Genomic DNA, 19,986 nt, shown 5'->3' with positions numbered 1-19,986 from the left:
TTAAAAATAAATGATTTTATAAATACTTTTCTTTCACATTATATACAGTAAATGGTAATTAATCACAATAAAATATAAAAACTAATATACAATACACAACATTTACTAAACAAGATTATTTTAGTTTCTAATAAATAATAGAGGTGTGCAAATAGTTTAATATCCACTTTTAATTTTAGAGTTTAGAAAGATCCAAAATGTACAGATCCTATATGTTAACAGAGCAAAAAATAAATCTATAGTTGTCCTCTCAAAGAAAAATTATTGTAATAGATTTCATTAATTTAACCAAATCTGTTTTCCTTCTCTTAATGTTCAACTGGAATTCTCAGTAAAATAATATGAAGACTAGCCTGTTCGGTTCAACAACACTTGGGCTCCATTTTGTATTGAAATTAGGAAATAAATATAAAAATTTTCTGTAACTGTGCCTTAAGCAAACTTTGTATCACAATACTGTAGTAGAGTCCAATTATACAAAGCAACAACCATACAGCGCCTTAAGTTGTTATTTATGGTATCAATTGTTATTTAATACCATTTTAGAAGTATGGAATGATATTACATATTTAAACTGCTTAGAGCACTGGATATAAACTTCTTTACTTCCAGATAACATTCTTAAGCTTTAAACAATTAATGTTAATTAGCTTTAAGTCCTATTTGAATTAAGATTTCTGAAGTTATTATAGGAAGTAAAAAATGAAAACAGATTTTTTAATAGTAGGTATTTATAGTAAAACAAAACATGGCATTTCCAATTTACTGAAAACAGAAAAAATAATCATAATTAGAAAAACCAAATTGAAATTCCAATTAAAGCCATCTCACAGTGACTGTAAACAATATTAATTTGTAACATATAACACGAAATTCTTAATAAGAACAAAGCTTACGTGCAGACTTCAAGAATTGCACTGTCTTCCCCCAATCAGAAAAAGCTGTCAAATACGGCAGCGTACATTAAAAAATTATATTTGGTTGCTATAGTAACTAGTTTTGGATAAAAAACAACAAAAAGAGCGTAGCTGCTGACTAACGTTCAGGTAACATTCTAACGCATTTTATCACCAGTTTTAAGGACTACAGATTGCGACGGAAGACAAAAACGTTCATTGTGACATTCCTGTCATACTCGTTTGGTGCCTATCTTATCAATTGGATTTTTCGTAATACAAGTGGGAAGGATAAATACAATTCTTGTATTTGATTGATCTAAGATGTCTAGTTTGATTTTAATAAATTATTGACTCTGTATGCCGTTGTCTGTAACAATCTCTTTTAACTCTTTAGAATCTTCAATAAAATGGTGAGCTTTTCAAATTATATTTTCTCGTATTATCAAATAAGTAAATATTAAGTTTTTGAATTTAAACTTGAGTCTAAAAAAGTGATGAATATTTACTTTATTTGCTGTGTGAAGTGTATGCTTCCTTATTAATCTCATTACCTGAAAAAAGGATTTCAACTGTATTAACAATTTAAATGAAAGCAGATGATATGCTTTAAAATAGGCTTACCACAGTGTATAATATTAACCAAAATCCATGAATTTCACACAAAATTAGCTTGAACATAAAACATACTAAAAAAGACTTGCACACCCCTAAAAATCCATATCACATTATATCAATAATATATATTGGAGCCTAATGCATAACAATACAATTACAATTTTAGATGTTTTAATTTACACTATCAGTATTAATACTAAACCTAGTTACGGATAATGTTGAACTACAGAAGTTTAAATCAATAATGTTCATATTTGTAAAAGCTTCCTAACCTGTTTCATTCATAAAAAAGTTATTGTAAAATTATAACTTTATGCTATTTATATGAACTAAAAACTGTTTTCCTGACAAATCCTGTAATTACTAATCAAGTATTAGAATTCATTTTATATGTTCATTTATAGAGTTTAAATAACTGTAACTTGTAATTTTATTCACTAGGCACCTTGAGAACAACTAGGAACTTGATTTCATTCAGCTGAACTAACTTTTCGGAAAGACTATTAATATACAACAGAAAGATTACAGGTTTTTGTTACATTACTAAAACGAAAAAGAGATTTAAAGTAATTAAAAAGTCTTTCCTTTTTACTTTATTATAATATCAAGCATACAATACATTTAGATAATTATAAGTACAAAATATAACACCTGAGTAGTAACAATTATTTGCTGACATAATGTTTTTGGGTGACCTAACTATTGTGATCTATAAATAGATACCTTGTAATGTCAAGACACATTTTAACATATCATAACGATCTAAGCAATCTTATGGAGCAATACTTGAACTAAATAAAATGTAATACTAAAAGTATGTGTAAAACATATTTATTCTTCAGTTATAAATTTTGTACAATGGTTATTGTACTTTATTTTACTATGATCAAAAATATACATTTTAATATCTAATAGAACATTTGTTCCTTTGGCATATTAACAAAATTGTAAACTCATATAACCAAAATAAATATTGTCTTTACATCATTTGGAGATTGAAAGTTGCACATTTGAAACTGGAGAATGCTGGTTCTTTGTGCTCCATCGCCAGCGTATTGTTCCTATAAAAGACAGGAAGGTATTATCCAAACAATCCCAAACTATTCATAGGAAACTAAAATTGAAATGCCTACGAACAAACTCTTTAATGATTTATCATGTGATAAAAACTATTTTAGTATTGTCTTTCTACATAGATTTCAGCTCTATTGGCACTGCAGGTGTGTCAGCAATCAGTACAATGCCAAAAGTGACACATAAAGAGTAAAGAGTTGTTGCATTTCATTCTTCAGTTCAGTTTGTTATACAAGAATTCTGTTCATCATTCTGAGTAGAGTTAAGTTTGTAATAACTCACATATCAGTATTTCAATGACTTCACATAGCAAGTCTGCAGTATTTCATGGTCATCGATCAGACTTGCCATTACTTACTGTACTTAGTAAGGTGGTGGCTGGTGGCTATATGGATTCTGAGGCTGGCTGCCAGTCATCTGACGATGTAACACCATTCCAGGTTGTTGCTGCTGGGATTGTTGTTGTTGCTGCTGCTGCTGTTGTAACAACATCTGTCTCATCCTCTGCTGTTGTTGCTGCTGCGTCATCTAATACAACACATGCAAAAAATTGGTTAAATACTTATTTTTCTAACAATTTAAACATTTTTTAGATAAAATTGTTTAAATGAATATTGTCATAGAACTATATACTACTGGTATGTACAATAGGCTGACAAGTGGGCATTGCAGTACTCATTATCACATTAGTTCTCCAGTGCACAAATAAGTAATAATGAAACTTTTAATCATTCAGTGGATGAAATATTGGTTCAGGACTTAAGAGCAAATTTACATTGTAAAGGTACACAACCTATGTTGTTTATACCATAGACAATATTCCCTAATCTAAAAAAATCTAAATGTAATAATATTGAAAAATGATTACAGTGTTAAAACTATTATGACTATTATCAAAACAGTAAAAAATCATATTCTTGCATATTTTTATGTAGTCAACCTTTATATCAAGTCCCCATACGCAAAACTTTAAAAATACTAAAACAGAACCAAAATGAAAATTCTGACCAACAGAATAATATTAATAAGCTAAATTCAAATTTTCAATAGTTAAAAAAATTTTAAACTTTTAATAATCAAATCACTCTATTTTCTGATAGTGTAGTAATTCATAAAATATTTGTCCTATACAAAATAGTAGCTATTCAAAGGTTCAATAATGATCTTATTTCAACTGATGCCATTTTGTAATAGAAAAAGCTTTTGAAGTGTGGTTTGCAGCATTATGTTTTAATAATAAATACCTTCAAAGTTATATGCATATTGACCTAGGCTTGCATTTAACATTTCCATGACACTCCCCAAGGGCCGTCTCCCCAGTCTAGATGTGTAATAGTTATTGCATAAAAAGGTAGTTAAGATAGCTGTACAACATTGTGCAGTTTGTAAATTTTACCTGCTAAGTTTGAACAAAAATATTAAGGTATTTTCAGACATTTTACACACACTGTATATATGATTGCTGGTTATTCTTTGCAAACTGTGTGTAGTTGTTGCTTTTCCTCAAGGTACTGATCAACAATGATGACACTATTTCCAAGTATTATTTAATTCCAAGTAATAAGTAAATGGATGCTTTTCACACATGAAAAATTCAATTCCAAATCTCCATAGATGCTGAAGGTGACTTTTTTTTCTTTTTTTTTTGTAACAGAGGGCCAGGTTTCCTAGGCCTGGTAGTTGCCTCTCAGCCATCCGGCTTATTGTGCACCCTCTCCCAGGTTTAAGCTGTATCAAATCCCAGGCCTTTACAAAACCATGAGATCTTCTGAACAATGCTTTCCTGTTCCAACCCCTCTTCCGTATGCATAAGAACACCTAGGGATCTTGAGCGTTTGCTCTGTAATGCCGGACATTCAAATATGACGTGCTTGGCTGTTTCGTCAGCCTCGCCACATTTCCTGCACAGTGTTTCCTGAACTGGAATACCTATTCTATTCAGGTGGCTTTGGAATATCCAATGACCTGTAATAAAACCAGTCACCTTTCGGATCTCCGTTCTACTCATTCTAAGGGCATCTGCTGCAATGTTCCTTGATGGTCCCTTGAGCATCCGCTTTGCTTGTAAATTCCCCTCAGTATTTCTCCAATGTTGTAGGTGTTTGTTAACCATCCACTTGGTAACTGATCTACGTGCTAAGTTATATGAGACCCCACACGTTGGTTCAGGACCGGTAAGAAGACAGTTGGCTCCCAAGTTAGCGCAACTGTCTGCCCCTTCATTACCTGTGATTCCTCTATGACCAGGCACCCAAGTTGCAGTCATGGTTGGCCAAGGCCTGCAGAGCAGCCCTGCTGTCCGAGTTAATGTAGATGGTTTTGTCTTTGTAGCCCCTTTCCACATTAACTCTTGCACATTCTGCAAGGGCTGTAACTTCAGCCTGAAAGACAGTTGCCAGTTTACCTAGGCTAAAGCTTAAGTTAACCCTAGGTCTGGCTCCCCAGACCCCTGCCCCAGTACCCTTCAGAGTCTTTGATCCGTCCGTGTACCAGGTTAGAGCCTTTTTCATGTAGTCAGGCTCACCTTTTGACCATTCCTTCCTTTCAACAATGTTGACTTGAAATGGTTTTTCCCAGTCCGTAACCTTTGCCATTCTGTCAGACATCATTTCTAGAATATCCAGTTTGAGAATGTCAACGATCTTGGAGTGCTTACTAGCATGGTGATGATGCCAGTTCCCATTGAACTTCAGTCTGTAGGCAGCCATCCTAGCCTCTCCTATGACGAATATGTCTAGTAACTAAGCACTACTTCCATAGCAGCGGTTAGTGTTCCTCTCATGGCGCCCATTGTCCCCAAGCATGCCAACCGCTGTACCTTTGACAGGTTTTTTGCGGCAGTCACCTTTGGACTTTTGGCCACCATACCACTGAGCCATACACCATCATTGGTCTGATGACTCTAGTGTACAGCCAATGTGACATGTCAGGTCTAAGCCCCCATGTGCATCCTACCGCACGTCTCACCATCATCAATGTAGTCTGAGATCGGCTGATTATGTATTCCAAGTGAGTTTATCATCTAGTTTGACTCCTAGATATTTCAACTCCCTGCTTACCTGTTGTAACAGGTCAAATTACGACATTTGAATATTCACGGGGAATTGGCAGACTGTGACGTCAGTGAATCGGCAGACTGTGACGTCAGTGAATCACATGTTGTCAGAATTGAGATTTATTTAATTAATAACGAAGAAATATATTAAACTTTATACGGGAAAAGATTTAATTAATTAAAATGAAGTAAACATAACCAAAATTCGTGTTTTACAAAAGTACTAAATAGAATTACGCAGAAAAGCCAATTGTGGGATAAATGACTTGTATATTGATGACGTCATAAAGCACATGTTGCTAAAAATTTAAATAAAAAGCTTTGAAAAAATAATAAAAAGAAAATAGAAAGACTTAAATTGATTAATTATAGTGAACGTGATAAATTTCGACAATTATAAGAAAAGAATCAAATTATATTTAATCGTGAAGACGCTGATTTGAACGGGAGAGGGGATGAGTATTGTTTTGAATCGGTATGTGTAGTTTTATACGGATATTCCTTCTTCTCTTTCTAGACTTGAAGCAAGGAGGTTGTGTTCATGTGGATCCTCCTGGGACAGTAGTGATGAAATTAATAGGAAACTGTATTATGGTGTATTGAAATTTTAATGAAGGATGGGATATTATGTTAGATTCTTAAGTTATCAAAGCAAGGTGAGTGGAATTATATATGTATGGACAGTGTAATATGGAATAAATTAACGTCAAGGTCATTTGGTTTGACTTTTATTTGAGTATCCCATTTATAAAGAAGTGTGATAGGAACTTTAATGAAGTGATATTGAATTTTTTAACCACTACTCAACCTATTTAAAAACCTGAGATAGATATAGACTTGTTGTTGGTGACAACACCACAGACATTCAAATTTGATAATAATTTGGTATTAACTTGGAATAGTATGAGTTAGCCAACACGAAGTAATTTACATAACCAATGAGAGGGAGCACATTTTGAATAGTGATTGGGAGAGGATTGGAACAGCAAACTGTTTATCTGGAAGGTGGCAGAGTTTCAAGCAGTACCAAGGGGACGCAGCTAGCTTTGGGCAGATTTTGAGCAAGATGGCGACCAACGCCATCCGGATCAAAATGGTACAGCAACGTGGGACTCGTAACAAAATGGCGCACAACTACATGGGGCGTCAACAACACTAAAAAACCGATACGCAGCAAATTGACGCAGCCAAAGTGGGGCAGATCCGCAGCACTGTATCTGGCCCCCACATAGGACTGGCTGTGTGATTTCCAGTTTCCTCCTACTTGTAAATGGTATCATGACGGTCTTCGAAGGATTCACTGCAAGTCCTTCTTCGTCACACCATCGTTCCACAATGGCCAGTGCTCTCTGCATCATTTCCAGACACGTAAACCATATGCTTGCCTCTTATGAGTATGACAACATCATCTGCATAGCCTTGAGCATACATACCCTGTTCATTCAGAGTCCAGAGTAAGTCATCCACAACTATGTTCCACAGGCTTGGTGATAATACACCTCCTTGTGGACATCCTCGCTGCATTTTGACCTCTCTTGTGACTCCGCACAGAGATGCCTGTGCTCTTCTGTTCTTAAGTATGTTATTTATCCATCTAACAACAGTTTTCTCCGTACCCCTGGATGTAAGCTTAGACACTATAGAGTGAGTACTCGTATTATCAAAAGCTCCTTCTATATCCAGGAATACTGCTAAAGCTATTTCCTTTTGTTCAATAGCTTGCTCAATCTTGACAACCAGACAGTGTAGGGCTGTTTCACAAGATTTGCCTTTCTGATAGGCATGTTGATTTGGATGTAAGGGACGGTTGATGAGAACTGTGTCCCTTAAATGCCTATTCAGAAGGTGACTTTGGACACATATGAAGTTTATTGCAAGCCTAGCACAAAAACCTTTTTTGTATCCCAAAACTTTTGTGGTGACCGTTGTACTTGATCTTCTCGGTTTTTCTCAGGCTTGGACAGTTGGTTGGAACTAAAAATTGCCTTAATTCATTATTTTTGAATTGTGAACAACCTTCCAGAATCAACAGAATTGCCACATAACACCATACCTCAAGTGAAAGTAAGTAATGCAAGTAGACAGTAGGTTTTGGTTCTTACAATTTAAGCTACAACTACAGGCAACATATGCTTAATTTAATTTAGAACTAAGAAAAGTTATATAACTTTTCCAGGTGAGAAGATATTAACTGTGACATATAAAACCCTTGCTGACTATACCAGTTATTTCCTCTACAATCAGTCCTTTAAAAATCCCAAAACCCTTCTCTCCACGAATCAACTTTTACTTATAACATCCCTTTGGTTTACCCAGTCGAGTACTTCCTCGGACGCATTAAAAATCAACCTTATTTACATAGGATTATACATAATAATTCATAAATCAATTGGTAAGTAAATGCAGTAGAAACATTAAACACCTGAACCTGCTGGAACTGCTGCTGCTGAGGTCTCGGGTAAGGTGGAGTGCTCTGAGACTGACTCAGTGGTCCTCCCATGGAGTTCATTGTGACATTAGGTGCCTGCAAATGATATATATACATTATTAACAGTTTTTTAAATAATATTTAAGACATCAGTTATGGCTTGAATTACACATAGTTTAAAATTTATAAAAATGTTTTGTTAAAACTTTCTTATTAATGTTTATTGTTACACTGGGGAACACAAAAATGATATGTACACATATTTATTGTTTTCCAGTTGCAGATAAAGAGCTCTTTTAAGCAAATGCTAGCCTTGAATAAGCTAGAAGTTGTGAGGTGTGAATTAGAATCGGAGACTGACTTCAAGAGAGTGAGGAGTACATACACAGATCAAAAATGACTAAATTAACTGCTAAAATACCCAGAAAAATAATCCAACAAATGTCTTGTTTTTAATACACGATTACCTCAGGTCAAATTAGTTTTATTATTAATGCAGAAAGTAACAAGGCATTGAATAAAATAGATAGTAACCTGGAGGTAAGGGGGACGGATGTTACGCTGCTGCTGATACTCCTGCCTCATGCCAAACTGACTGTTGGGGCCAGCCTGCTGAGGGAACATGGCAGTCTGCTGAGGCTGCTGTTGACTCATCATGTGCTGCTGCTGAGGCTGTTGCTGAGAGTACGCTCCATAACCTTGACTCATACCTTCCAAACAATCCATATTTCATTAATATAATTTTATATGCACAAGCATTTCTAAACTTCTCAACTGTCTACAAATGGTCTCCCTGTTACTGCTTTTTTCAGGGATCCAAACAAATAATAGTCACATGGGAAAAAAATCGAGGCTATATGTAGCTATTCGAGAGTTTTACAATGCAACCAATGAAAGTTTATCCCTCATCAAACTGCTGTGTGAGGTCTGGTATTGTATTAGAAAAAGATTACATTTTTCAATGGCTACTAATACGTCTTTAATTTCTGTAGGAAGTTCCTTGATGATTTAATGTTTACTTCCAGAGCTGACACCCAACTCTGAAGTGATTAGTGAGCGAACAGTCACCTTTGACAAGGTAACAAACTGCAGGGATTTTTCCCTCTAAGACAGTAGTTGTACCATTCACTAGGAAAAAGAACCTAGAGTCTCTTTCTAGGCTGAAACTCGCATCCACACAGCTTGAGTGGTTAAAGACAGTCAAATATTTAGGACTGACTCTAGACCATAAGCTTACGTGGAATGATCATCTTAACAATATCCTGCACAAAGCAAAGTGGGCGCTCATGACGTCCAGGAGACTTGCAAGAATCTCATGGGGCGTAAAACCCCATATAGCACTATGGCTTTACAAAGCAGTTGTAAGGCCTCAAATCACTTATGGTTCATTAGTCTGGTGGACAAAGGTGAATCAGGTAATTGCCAAAACCAAGCTTGAAAGCTTACAAAGGCTTGGCACAATCTTTGCAACCGGAGCATTCAGGAGCAGTCCCCCAGCGACCCTCGAGGTGGCTTTAGGACTTCTACCTCTTGATGTCCATATAAAAGCTGAAGCGCGTAAGTCAGCTTATCGGCTGATGGTTGCTGGCTTGTGGAGGAATGGCGCGTCTAACGCGAGCCATGGCGCCATCACTGAAGCTGTAAACCCAAGCGCTATTCTCGAAATGGTCTCCGACATAATGAGAACGGAGTTCGTATTCAATAAGCCATTCTCTGTTGACTTCTACTCCAGAGATGAGTGGAAATCGCAAGATAACATCCCAACAATAGAAAGAGCTTTGTCTGGTACACGGATGGCTCGCTTATTAAGGGAAGAACTGGATATGGAGTGTTTAGTCAATCCCCTAGAACTGCCCTTTACGGCAGTTTGGGTCGGAACTGCTCCATATTTCAAGCCGAAATCTATGGTATCCTAGCCTGTGCCAACCTAGGCCTCACCAGAGGGTACCAGGGAATGAACATCTGTATAATGTCAGACAGTCAGGCAGCTCTTAAAGCTCTTGACTCCAACAGCATTTCATCCAGGCTTGTGTGGGAGTGCTTTAACACTCTCTGCAAGCTTGGATCACGCAACTTTGTGCGTCTTGGTTGGGTACCGGGCCACACAGGCATAGGTGGCAACGAATGCACCGACAGGCTGGCCAAAAGCGGAGCAAGCATGCCATACACCGGTCCAGAACCGAGTTGTGGTATAAGCAAGTCAGCCGCTTACTAAAGTATAAACAAATGGTCCAGGAAGACACACCGCTTGCGGTGGCAGAGTCACCAAGGACAAGCACTCGGCAAAAGACTGCTTGCTGATTCTAGCTCCGGCTTCACCAGATGGCTGATGGGGCTGGGCAGGGATCGGGTTAAGCAAGTGATTGCCTTGATCACTGGACACAGCCACTTCAGGAAACACCTAAACACTCTAGGTTTACGAAATGAGGACTCTGAGTGTAGACTCTGCAATAAGTCTGAAGAGACTGCAAAACACATAATACTGGACTGTGAGAGACTGGGAGCAAGGAGAAGGGCTCTTTTCGGTGATAAACAACCAGGCGACGAACCAGATGCTAGTATCGGGGAAAAGCTTCTTAGCCTAATTAAGGGCACAAAGATAGGCTTACCCCTCTAACATCAAAGGGGCACACAATAAGCTCAGGTTGACGTGTGAGGATCTGTGAACCCACCCCAATACCCTAAAGAAAAAAAAAAAAAAAAAAAAAAAAAAAAAAAAAGCAGGGATTTTTTTTATCTGTGAAACAAAACAATTATGGACGTCAATTTTGAATTAAATATTCTACACTTTCTTGTCCTTCCTGCTGATCCAAACTCTTAGTCTGAGACAGGACATCGTTCCCAAACAGTACCTTCGAATGAGTTCAAATTTTCTATGATTTAATATCTGTGTTTATTAAAATCTTTATAGTAATTGTTGAGCAATAAACAATGTAACCTCTTCCTTCCTCATGTTTGTACTGGTGAAATTACTGAGAGAAATAGGCAGCTGAGATGTTCTCCAACTTCTACCACATCAACCTTGAAAACCCTACTCTACCCCTCATGATTAACTTAGGAAAGTGAATGTAAAAGTCTAGTTTATATCAGACTATCCCTCATAAGTTTGATTTATATTACCTATCTCACTAAAACGTTTAATTAAAGAGAACCTAATTTTTCAAATAAGCCACCAGGAATAACATTAGGTATTTTACCAGGAAATTAAAATTGTGTAAGAATAAAGTACTTGTTTGACAAGTTTATACTTACTATTAGTTTTGTTAATATACACATTCTCATTCCAGTTAAGCGTTCAATCTCCATTAATTTTAGTATGATACTAAGCCTTAATCACATCAAAATCTGTCATTTCACTACAGAGTATGAATGATATTTTATGATAATACAAAATGTTTCAAAAAAGTCAAATAAAAGCATTTTTTAGGATATAAAGAATTTTTTAATAGAAAACTATGTATTTAAGGTTTAATTACTAGCAGTAAAAACATTGCATTTCTTAGAGAAATTCTAATATGTATGTGTAATCACTAACTTTGTACCAAGATTAGTAAATAATTTAAAAATTATAGCAGTTATTATGCTCACTATACAATGAGACATATTAATGCAAGCCTGGGCTTTGGTGAAGTAAAGAATAACTAGTGATGAGACAATTGATTGAATTCAACAATCGAGCAATTGTTAGTGCTTTTTTACCTCTCAACGATCTTCCTGAACCTGTTATCTTCACGATTTAAATAAACACGTATTTACACTACAGCACAGGACCTTAGTAAAATATATTAATAAAATGAGAAGAGACAGAATAATCGATTGCCGTAGAACAAAACGGATGTAAATAACAGAAATGAAGCACGACATCGTCGTGTCGCTAAGAATCAGCTGATATGACAATGGCCAAGGTTACAATGATGTGTCTATTATTGTAGTATTTTTGCTACATTGTTGTATATTTCTCAAAACGTTGTACAACCGTTTGAAATATTAAAATGATCTTGAAACCTTAGTTGATGTTGAAATATTTGTGATTACAAAAGTTATTTAAAATTGTACAGTGTATCTGACAAATTGTCAATGTGCATCTATGACAGAGTGGATATAAAACTTTGCCTAAATGCTATCGTGAAACTTTGAGTTTGTCCATAAAGATTAACTAACTTATCATAATCAACAAAACAATTATAACTCAATTAAATATAGAAGCATTCTAAATATGTTAAAATTTTCAAATATAAGTAAACATGATTTCTAGCAATAGAAATGCCGTTTTAATTTAGAGTTGCATGAAGATGAATTGATTAATAATGTTTTGACTACTCAGTGCCACTATCTCACCTGGCTGCTGCATGCCTGGGTACATCTGAGATGTGGTTTGCTGTTGAGGATACATAGGTCCTTGTTGAGGCTGATCCACATGCATCTGTTGCCTGGAACATATAATATCTTTGGTCTTATAACTCTATAACAGCAAACATCTTTTGGAATCATTCTGTTATTCAAAATGAATAAAACTGATCTTCTTTTATTTTAACAAATTAAATTTGATTTTTATTTATAAGCTTTAACGTTATAAAGTTTAACATTAAGCAATATTTTCAGTGATTCACCATCTTTTTGAAAATGTTTAGTTCACTCATAGATAAATATGACTCCTACAAAGTTTATCTGTTAAATAATGACACCGGGCCTAATAAAAAGAACTCAATTGATAAAATCCATACATATTGTTTAGTGTTTAGTTTCAAATAGTTTCCTTGGATTTCAAAATACTGCTACCAACGCATGCTCTAAAGGTTTTAAAATTAAAGTAAAAATACAACTTTATTAAGGTTTTCTACCTACTTTATTTCTTTTTGAGTAAAAACTGTAAGGAAGTACCCCTTACTCGCTTTACATGTTTATTTGTTGGCAACTAAATAATCATAATAAATCTGTATCTATTCCTAAACAAACAAATTCAAAACAAATGTTTAACCAACCAAACAGCAGCTGACGCTAAAAGTCGTTAGTCAGCAGAAAATAAGCAGGTTTTCAACTACGCATTGTAATAATGCCATAAATAAACCATTGAGGAATGTAATAACCATTGAGGTTATTAAAAACCACTCCAAAAGATCTACAGAGACGTTACATTAACCAAATATGTGTCTGAATGACTTTGTTTGTTAGGTATTTAGTTGCAACAGATGTAGAGCTGAGTTCAGCCTTAGACCGAAACTGCCGAGGTAATGATGTCACCCTAAGTTCACATAAGAACACCAAAAAGTAAAAAATTATTAATTATATTATATATTCATTTTTAAATATGTCTAAACATTATTCAAAGCTAACCTGATAAACTGTTGACGCTGTATGTTTGCGGAGAAACCCGGCATACCAGGCTGGGGTTGTGGCTGGTACTGATTGGTGGGCATCCTCATCCGCAGCATATTGCTGAGAGCCTGCTTTGACTGATTCACTGGCCGCTCAAACCTCGGCCCTCCCACATTCACTGTACATAAATAAATTAATACACTTCTTGACAGAGCTTGATTAAATGACAAACTATTTATAGGTAATAGATACATACCAATAGTGGAACCACTCTAAATCAGCACTACCAATTCGTATCACCTTATCCCTTTATATCTTCATAGGAGGCATATTATTACAGTGTATTACTACAACTGTAATAATAGAATGACAGTTTATTATAGGAATGGGAAGACACCAAAACCTTTTAACTTTGATTACAACTTGTTTTCTTGATCCTGAGTTCAATTGCGATAGTTTTCTTATAATAATAATAAATAAGCATTAGTCTATTAAAAAAACATTTTATTTTGCACTCAAATGCTGTAGTATCATCAACATCACGATGAAATAATCAATGGTACTAACTGAAATAATCCGGTACTTTGGGATTATACCGACCACACCCAGACATGAATCGTTATTTGACATTTTGCTTCTACTGATTACTAGATTAGCGTAAAACAATATTTCGTCAATATAAAACAGGAATTGTCTTATCGCAAACCCCTCCCCATCCTCAGACAGAGGTCAAAGTCGAGCAGTCTAGTAGATAACGTGATTGCAGAGTCGCGTCGCTTTGTTGTACTTCCGTGTTTTACCTCTACATTTCTCCAAACACTAAAATTCAACAAAAACAAACATTACCAAACTAAAACTAAACTCTTTATTGAAAAAACACTCAAAACTTGTTTTTATTCTTGATCACATTCCGCCACCCAAAATGGTGCTGCCCCGCGCTGATGTCAACGAAAGAAAAACATCCCTCAAGATAGTACCTATCAGTAAAATATCAAATTCTAGAGAGGCTGATCAGAAATATAAATTGAATTGTAATGGAAAGGCAATTATGTACCGTGCAAATCATGTGATGCCGCTTGGCCTGCCGTAATCAGGATTCCTGAGAAAGATAAGATAACAGAGACAACAATACCGATTACAATACCTGGAAATGCTTGTAAGTTTTTAATTTTGTAATTAAAGAGTTGTTTTTTCGTTCTATCATGTTTGTTTCTATAAATTTATATTTCTGTGTTCTTCATACTGGTGTGGTCGGTATAATCCCAAAGTACCAATAATCCTAAGTTTTCTCCCGCGGTCTGTTTTTTTTTACTGAGGGAAAGGGAGGAAAAGGCAAGCAACTTAAAGCGATTCTGACTAGAAAAAGTGTCTTTTCTAGATTCAGTTTTTCCCATATAACTTTTACAGTGTTGTAAATAGAAAAAATATTATTGAAGATTTTTTGTTTAGAATTAGATTGTGAATAAAGGTTGCATTTAACATAATCTCCTAGGAATGACATTTTTAAAGTTACAGAACGTAAAAATGAAAAGTTTGGTGGAGAAAAAAACGTTTTTTTGAACATTTGTGTGGATATCATAAAAAAAAAAGTTAAGGTATGTAAAAAATAACTGTACTATGTTATTCTGTAGTTTATTACGAAAAAATTGATATATAACAAGCATTGCTCATATTAGAATTTGCATTTTATTTTTAAATTATAAGATAGTCCTGCTTGACTCTGAAAAATAGCCTGCCATTCCAGCAACATATTACCGCCACTTAGAGGGTTAAAGACAATAAAGATTTCTTGATTCTGTTAAACACTAATCCACACCAATCTCATTCAACTTGACATCAAAGGCTCTGAAAATAGGTTACCAAACCCTGATACTCTGGAGGAAATCTAGTATTACACAAAAAGAAATAAGACAGTTGAAATTAAAAAAAAAAAAAACTAAGTATAGAACACAACAGCTAAAAGGTAAAATCAAGTAAAAAAGATGAACAGAAATTGTAGCCTTATTTATCAATTCTGGAAGCAAAATTTTATGTTTAAGTTTTCATGAATGCTGTGTCATCTGAAGGATGTCATGAACTTTATACGCATCGCACTTAGTAATGAATCAAAGCCAAATCTTGAATCTACAGAATCTTCACAAAAAATTCAGATTCGAGAACTGATTACCGGGATATGATATTCAAATCTAAAGAGATCCGCCATGTCATTAATTATCGGCTAATCAGGATTACGCACAGCTTTTTCGCTTCTTTGAATTTTTATAACCTAAATAATACATATCCCAAATATAGTACCTTTATAAATAATATTTGGTTGCAGTTAGTATTTTCTATATTCATGTTCATGCAACGCGTGAGTCTGCTGCATTTATTCATAAACAACAGATGAGCGGCATTACACAAATTGCCCTTTAGTTGTATAAATCATTTCTCTATAAAATATATTATGTTTAAGTTTTAATACTTTTTATAGTGACTAAGAGTGGTTTGGTTTAAAATATGTTTAATAAGGTACACAAATGTATGCCCATATTAATATTAAGCAGATTAAAAGCATATTTTCTGGTAACCCATAGAATAATCTATCTAAATAAATAAGTATAATGCAGGTGATATGACTTTGTCCTTAAGATATAGGTATTTCTCCGAACCTCTGCAACTCCCTTTACAATAATAGAGTGGTATTCTTGGATTAATTTGTATATCATCAGAAAGCATCCAAAGATTTAAGAATTAATGAAATTTGATTAGTAGTGATTTCGTTTAAATCCTACGTAGGTTGAAAAAAAGCTATTAGGATTCTAAATTCGAGTCTTAGGAATAGATTTGTTTAAAATTTGGAATTAGATTCAAAATTTTTAAATTCTGGATTTGTCCATCACCAATTATGGGTATAACTACAGTTTCAATATTCTGTCTAAGAAAACATTTTCAAAACATGAAACTAACCACAATTAGGTTTGAACTGATACTTGGTTTTTGGACACTCTGACGAGCTACTTTAAAACAATTTATTTTAAGTTTATCAGGATTTTGAATATGGCTAATTTATTTTAAAGTAATAATTTCAATTAATTTTTTTACTCTTCAAAATTAGATTAATTTCAAGTTTTGTATTGTTGAGATTTTCGTTCAATCTAATGGATTTATTGTCTGGAGAATGTACCTTGAGGAGGTATCTGCTGTGTGTAGTAGGGGTTCTGCGGCTGCTGCTGTGGTGGGGGCTGCTGTGTGTACCCGCCCCACTGTGGTCCCGGCACTTGTGGCTGGCAAGGATACATGCCGGTCTGTGCAGGACCAGCATTTGTTGTGCCACTAGGATACTGCATAGGCTGGCTGCCTGGCTGAGAGTACACGTTCTACAACACACCCAGCATCATGTACTACTCTTAACAATGACTGAGTATGATTGTAAAAAAATAATTTTTCAATACTGTAAAAAATTATTTACTTAACATACAAATACATTTTAAATATAAATTATATGTTACTATTTGAAAATTGTACAGCACTAATTGTTATGCTTCTAATAACATTATATATTTTTATTCACCATTTAATATTGATTAAACGGGAGGGAAATATACCCTTTGGATCCCACATGATAATATATTAATTTTTTCACAGAGAAAATATTGTGAGTGTGACATTAGTGGCCAATAATAATGCAAGAATCTAAAGGCATTGTTATATTGTGAGATTGTAATGCTGCAGTATATGATTTTTAAATATATTTATTTTTATATATTTCTTTGGAATAGTGGTCGTTATAAGTATTTTAACAAAATAATAATGTTTTTATATATTACTATATATTATTTTGGTTATAGTATAGTAAAACAACAATGCTGTAATAAAGCAGTAATACTTTATTATATTTTTGATACTACGTTTCTGGTGTAGTTATTTCTGCTTTGCAGCTACTGTATTATTATTTACAAAATAGTTTTTGTAAATAAAAAAAACTAAGACCGAATAAAAGATATGTTTGAAAAATATCTAACATTGACTATTGGCAAGGACACATATTGCTTGGCAGCATCTGTGACAGGGCCCTTTCTAAGTACTCCTTTTCAAAAACCAATATCGCCATTCAACACTTCACCCACTTTCATAAAAATTCCTTGTACTTATTTTAAATAATAGCTAACAAATCACTAATTGTATTTTGTTTGATTTTAAAAGACCTTTAAGTCTTTTCCTTTTTAGTGGAATTATGAATTTTTAAAACATCCAGAAAACACACAGAGGTATGTCAGGGTGCTAGGAAGGCGGTCAAAGCTGTTTGATATTGAGTTTTGTTATAAAATAATGATTATAATTTTATGAATAAGGAGGCATGTTGTCATGGTTTAGGAATTGCTCACAGTTAAAGCTGCTTCCTTCACCATGCATCTCGAAGCTGCCAATAAACATTATATTATGCCTTGTTGACTGTTTGACCTTGTGGAGAGTATTCATGATGAACAACGCTTTCCTGATCATAAACAATTGAGAGCATTGCTCTGATGTTGTTTCAACTTTTTGTCTTGTATTTTTTGGTCATTACCATTCACGAGTCTTCCATTGTTGAACTCCCATAACCATAACCATCACCCATGTTCTAAAACCAGTAATACTTAATGAATCTGGATTTTCATACGTGACTATAAAGCAGCAAGTTTTTTAGTCATTCATCTACAATCGAGGAATGAATTTTGTACAAACACTGTTTACTTTCAAATGAAATTTTAATGTGAGATGTCACTATCTTCTTCCAACTTCGTATGGTTTGTCCTGCATGAACACGCTCAATGTTTGCAGAATTTCTGGCCATTGAAGGTGTATCAGGTTGCATGTAACTCTCCACCAGAATACAACCGTCTTTGAATGGTCTAAAACACTCTTTTTCTGAGTATCACCCATAGACTCATCACTAACAGTTTTGAGAATCAAAGAGATTCTCTCTGAAGCAGAATGGACAAGTTCCTTGCAAAACTTAATGAACTTTTGACTTAAAAACATTTGTCATAATGAAATGCAATACAAGCACATGTAACAATATACCGGAGTGCTGAGGCTCAATACTGGGCAGAGTGCAGAGAATGAGTGGTTGTAGCCTCTAGTGAGTGCAGCCTACCTACTCAGGATTGAGTTGGTGGATATGTAACAAATAGGCCAGCAAAAGGAAGTCATATACTTTTTGAACAAACCTTTTTGTGCGTGTGATTTAAGTTACATTTCATCCTTGAGGATTGTTTGAGAGACAACGTTTAATGAAATTATTTACTATAGTAAAAATACACTAAATTAATAATTATTAATATAGCCATTCAGGTCAAATTTTAAGTTTGAATTATAACACCATTGTGTATGGTGGAGGTCAAACTACTCTAACTCAAGCAGCTGAAATTACCAAGGATCCAAAGTTGATCTTTCTATTATTAACTGAAAACTTACAACATAAAACAATTAATATTTGTTTAAATATCTTAAGCAAATTATTAAGTAACAGCAACAATTAAGTAAAAATAAATAAATTAGTAATATGAACAAAAGCGAATGCTTTCAAATAACAATAACATTTTTGAAACAAGACATGATGGAAGACAAAACAGTTTAAATTAGCTATACACTGTTACAGATCTAAGATAACTGTTCTCTCAATGAGGCAAGGTTTGAAAATGTATATAGTTTATTATTTATTACAGTGTAAGTCCATCAAACTGAAGAGATGTTCAACAGCATTATATTTTACAATCATAATATCATATTTTTTGCAAAATTCTACAACGGTATTATTGATAAGGTAGCAACTTGAATGTTGTAACACGATAAGATAGATACCTGCACAGGGTGCATGTTAGGCTGCATGTGTCCGGGTGGAGTCGGTTTGGCTTGCTTGCGTTTACGCTGAGTGGCCCCTGCCTTGGCCCCTCGCTTTCCCCCCGCACCCCGCGGTGACTGTTCCACAGAGTTGGGGGTGTCCGGGGCTTGTGATATCATGCCAGGGGCAACCACACCGGCCTTCATCTGGTTGCAGTAAACACACGGACACTTCACATCAGGTTAGAGCGAGTTCTGTTGCCACTCGACATCGAGACACAACGACAACAGAATTAACTCAACTAAAACTACAGGTGAAAAATGTGCAGGATCAAATACTTAGTAAAATAGGGTTCAAGATGTAATTTATATAAATAAGAGTTTTCGTACTTAAATATTAGTTTAAAAATTGCCTTAAACTTTGTCTGTTAAATCTCAATAAACTCACAGAAAGAAAATACAAGTACCAGAAAATATGTACAGAAGTACAACTTATTGATTCATTCCAACTACTAACATTACCAATATAGTTTTTGAGTCCCGCTCATTTCTAATAGCAGCATCATCTCTGTGATAATTTAATTTTAGTTTGTCCAATTTCACATTTATCTTTCGTACTGTATTTTATTTAAATATGTGCAGGTATTTAATATATATTTTATAATTAACAATAAAGAAATAAAATGCATTGAATTATAGTGTAATTATAATTAAATGTCATATTTTAATTAATGGATAAACTGCCAAGCTTTTACTTTTATTCCATTTCTGTTGTTTAAATGTTTATAGGCTAC

At 34.5% G+C, this 19,986-nt stretch overlaps 1 protein-coding gene across 4 annotated transcripts in view; it reads right to left on the bottom strand.

Moving 5' to 3' along the window:
• The window catches only part of LOC124359944 (mediator of RNA polymerase II transcription subunit 12), a 103,903-nt gene continuing 83,917 nt past the window's right edge, over nucleotides 1-19,986 (bottom strand). For 2 of the 4 annotated variants that reach the window (XM_046813130.1, XM_046813133.1), the window contains 8 exons: nucleotides 19,214-19,423; nucleotides 16,554-16,746; nucleotides 13,406-13,565; nucleotides 12,410-12,501; nucleotides 8,606-8,781; nucleotides 8,066-8,167; nucleotides 2,947-3,116; nucleotides 1-2,575 (listed from right to left, as the gene is read on the bottom strand). In XM_046813130.1, the coding sequence (XP_046669086.1) occupies nucleotides 2,952-3,116; nucleotides 8,066-8,167; nucleotides 8,606-8,781; nucleotides 12,410-12,501; nucleotides 13,406-13,565; nucleotides 16,554-16,746; nucleotides 19,214-19,423 (1,098 nt within the window). In that variant the 3' untranslated portion in view covers nucleotides 1-2,575; nucleotides 2,947-2,951. The remainder of the gene's footprint in view (nucleotides 2,576-2,946; nucleotides 3,117-8,065; nucleotides 8,168-8,605; nucleotides 8,782-12,409; nucleotides 12,502-13,405; nucleotides 13,566-16,553; nucleotides 16,747-19,213; nucleotides 19,424-19,986) is intronic. The other 2 variants (XM_046813131.1, XM_046813132.1) reach the window with 2 other exon arrangements.

Source organism: Homalodisca vitripennis, chromosome 4, assembly GCF_021130785.1.
Source record: "Homalodisca vitripennis isolate AUS2020 chromosome 4, UT_GWSS_2.1, whole genome shotgun sequence".
NCBI classification, from domain to species: Eukaryota; Metazoa; Arthropoda; class Insecta; order Hemiptera; family Cicadellidae; genus Homalodisca; species Homalodisca vitripennis.
The sequence above is the reverse complement of the archived record's forward strand: the minus strand, read 5'-3'. Positions and strand labels throughout refer to the sequence as shown.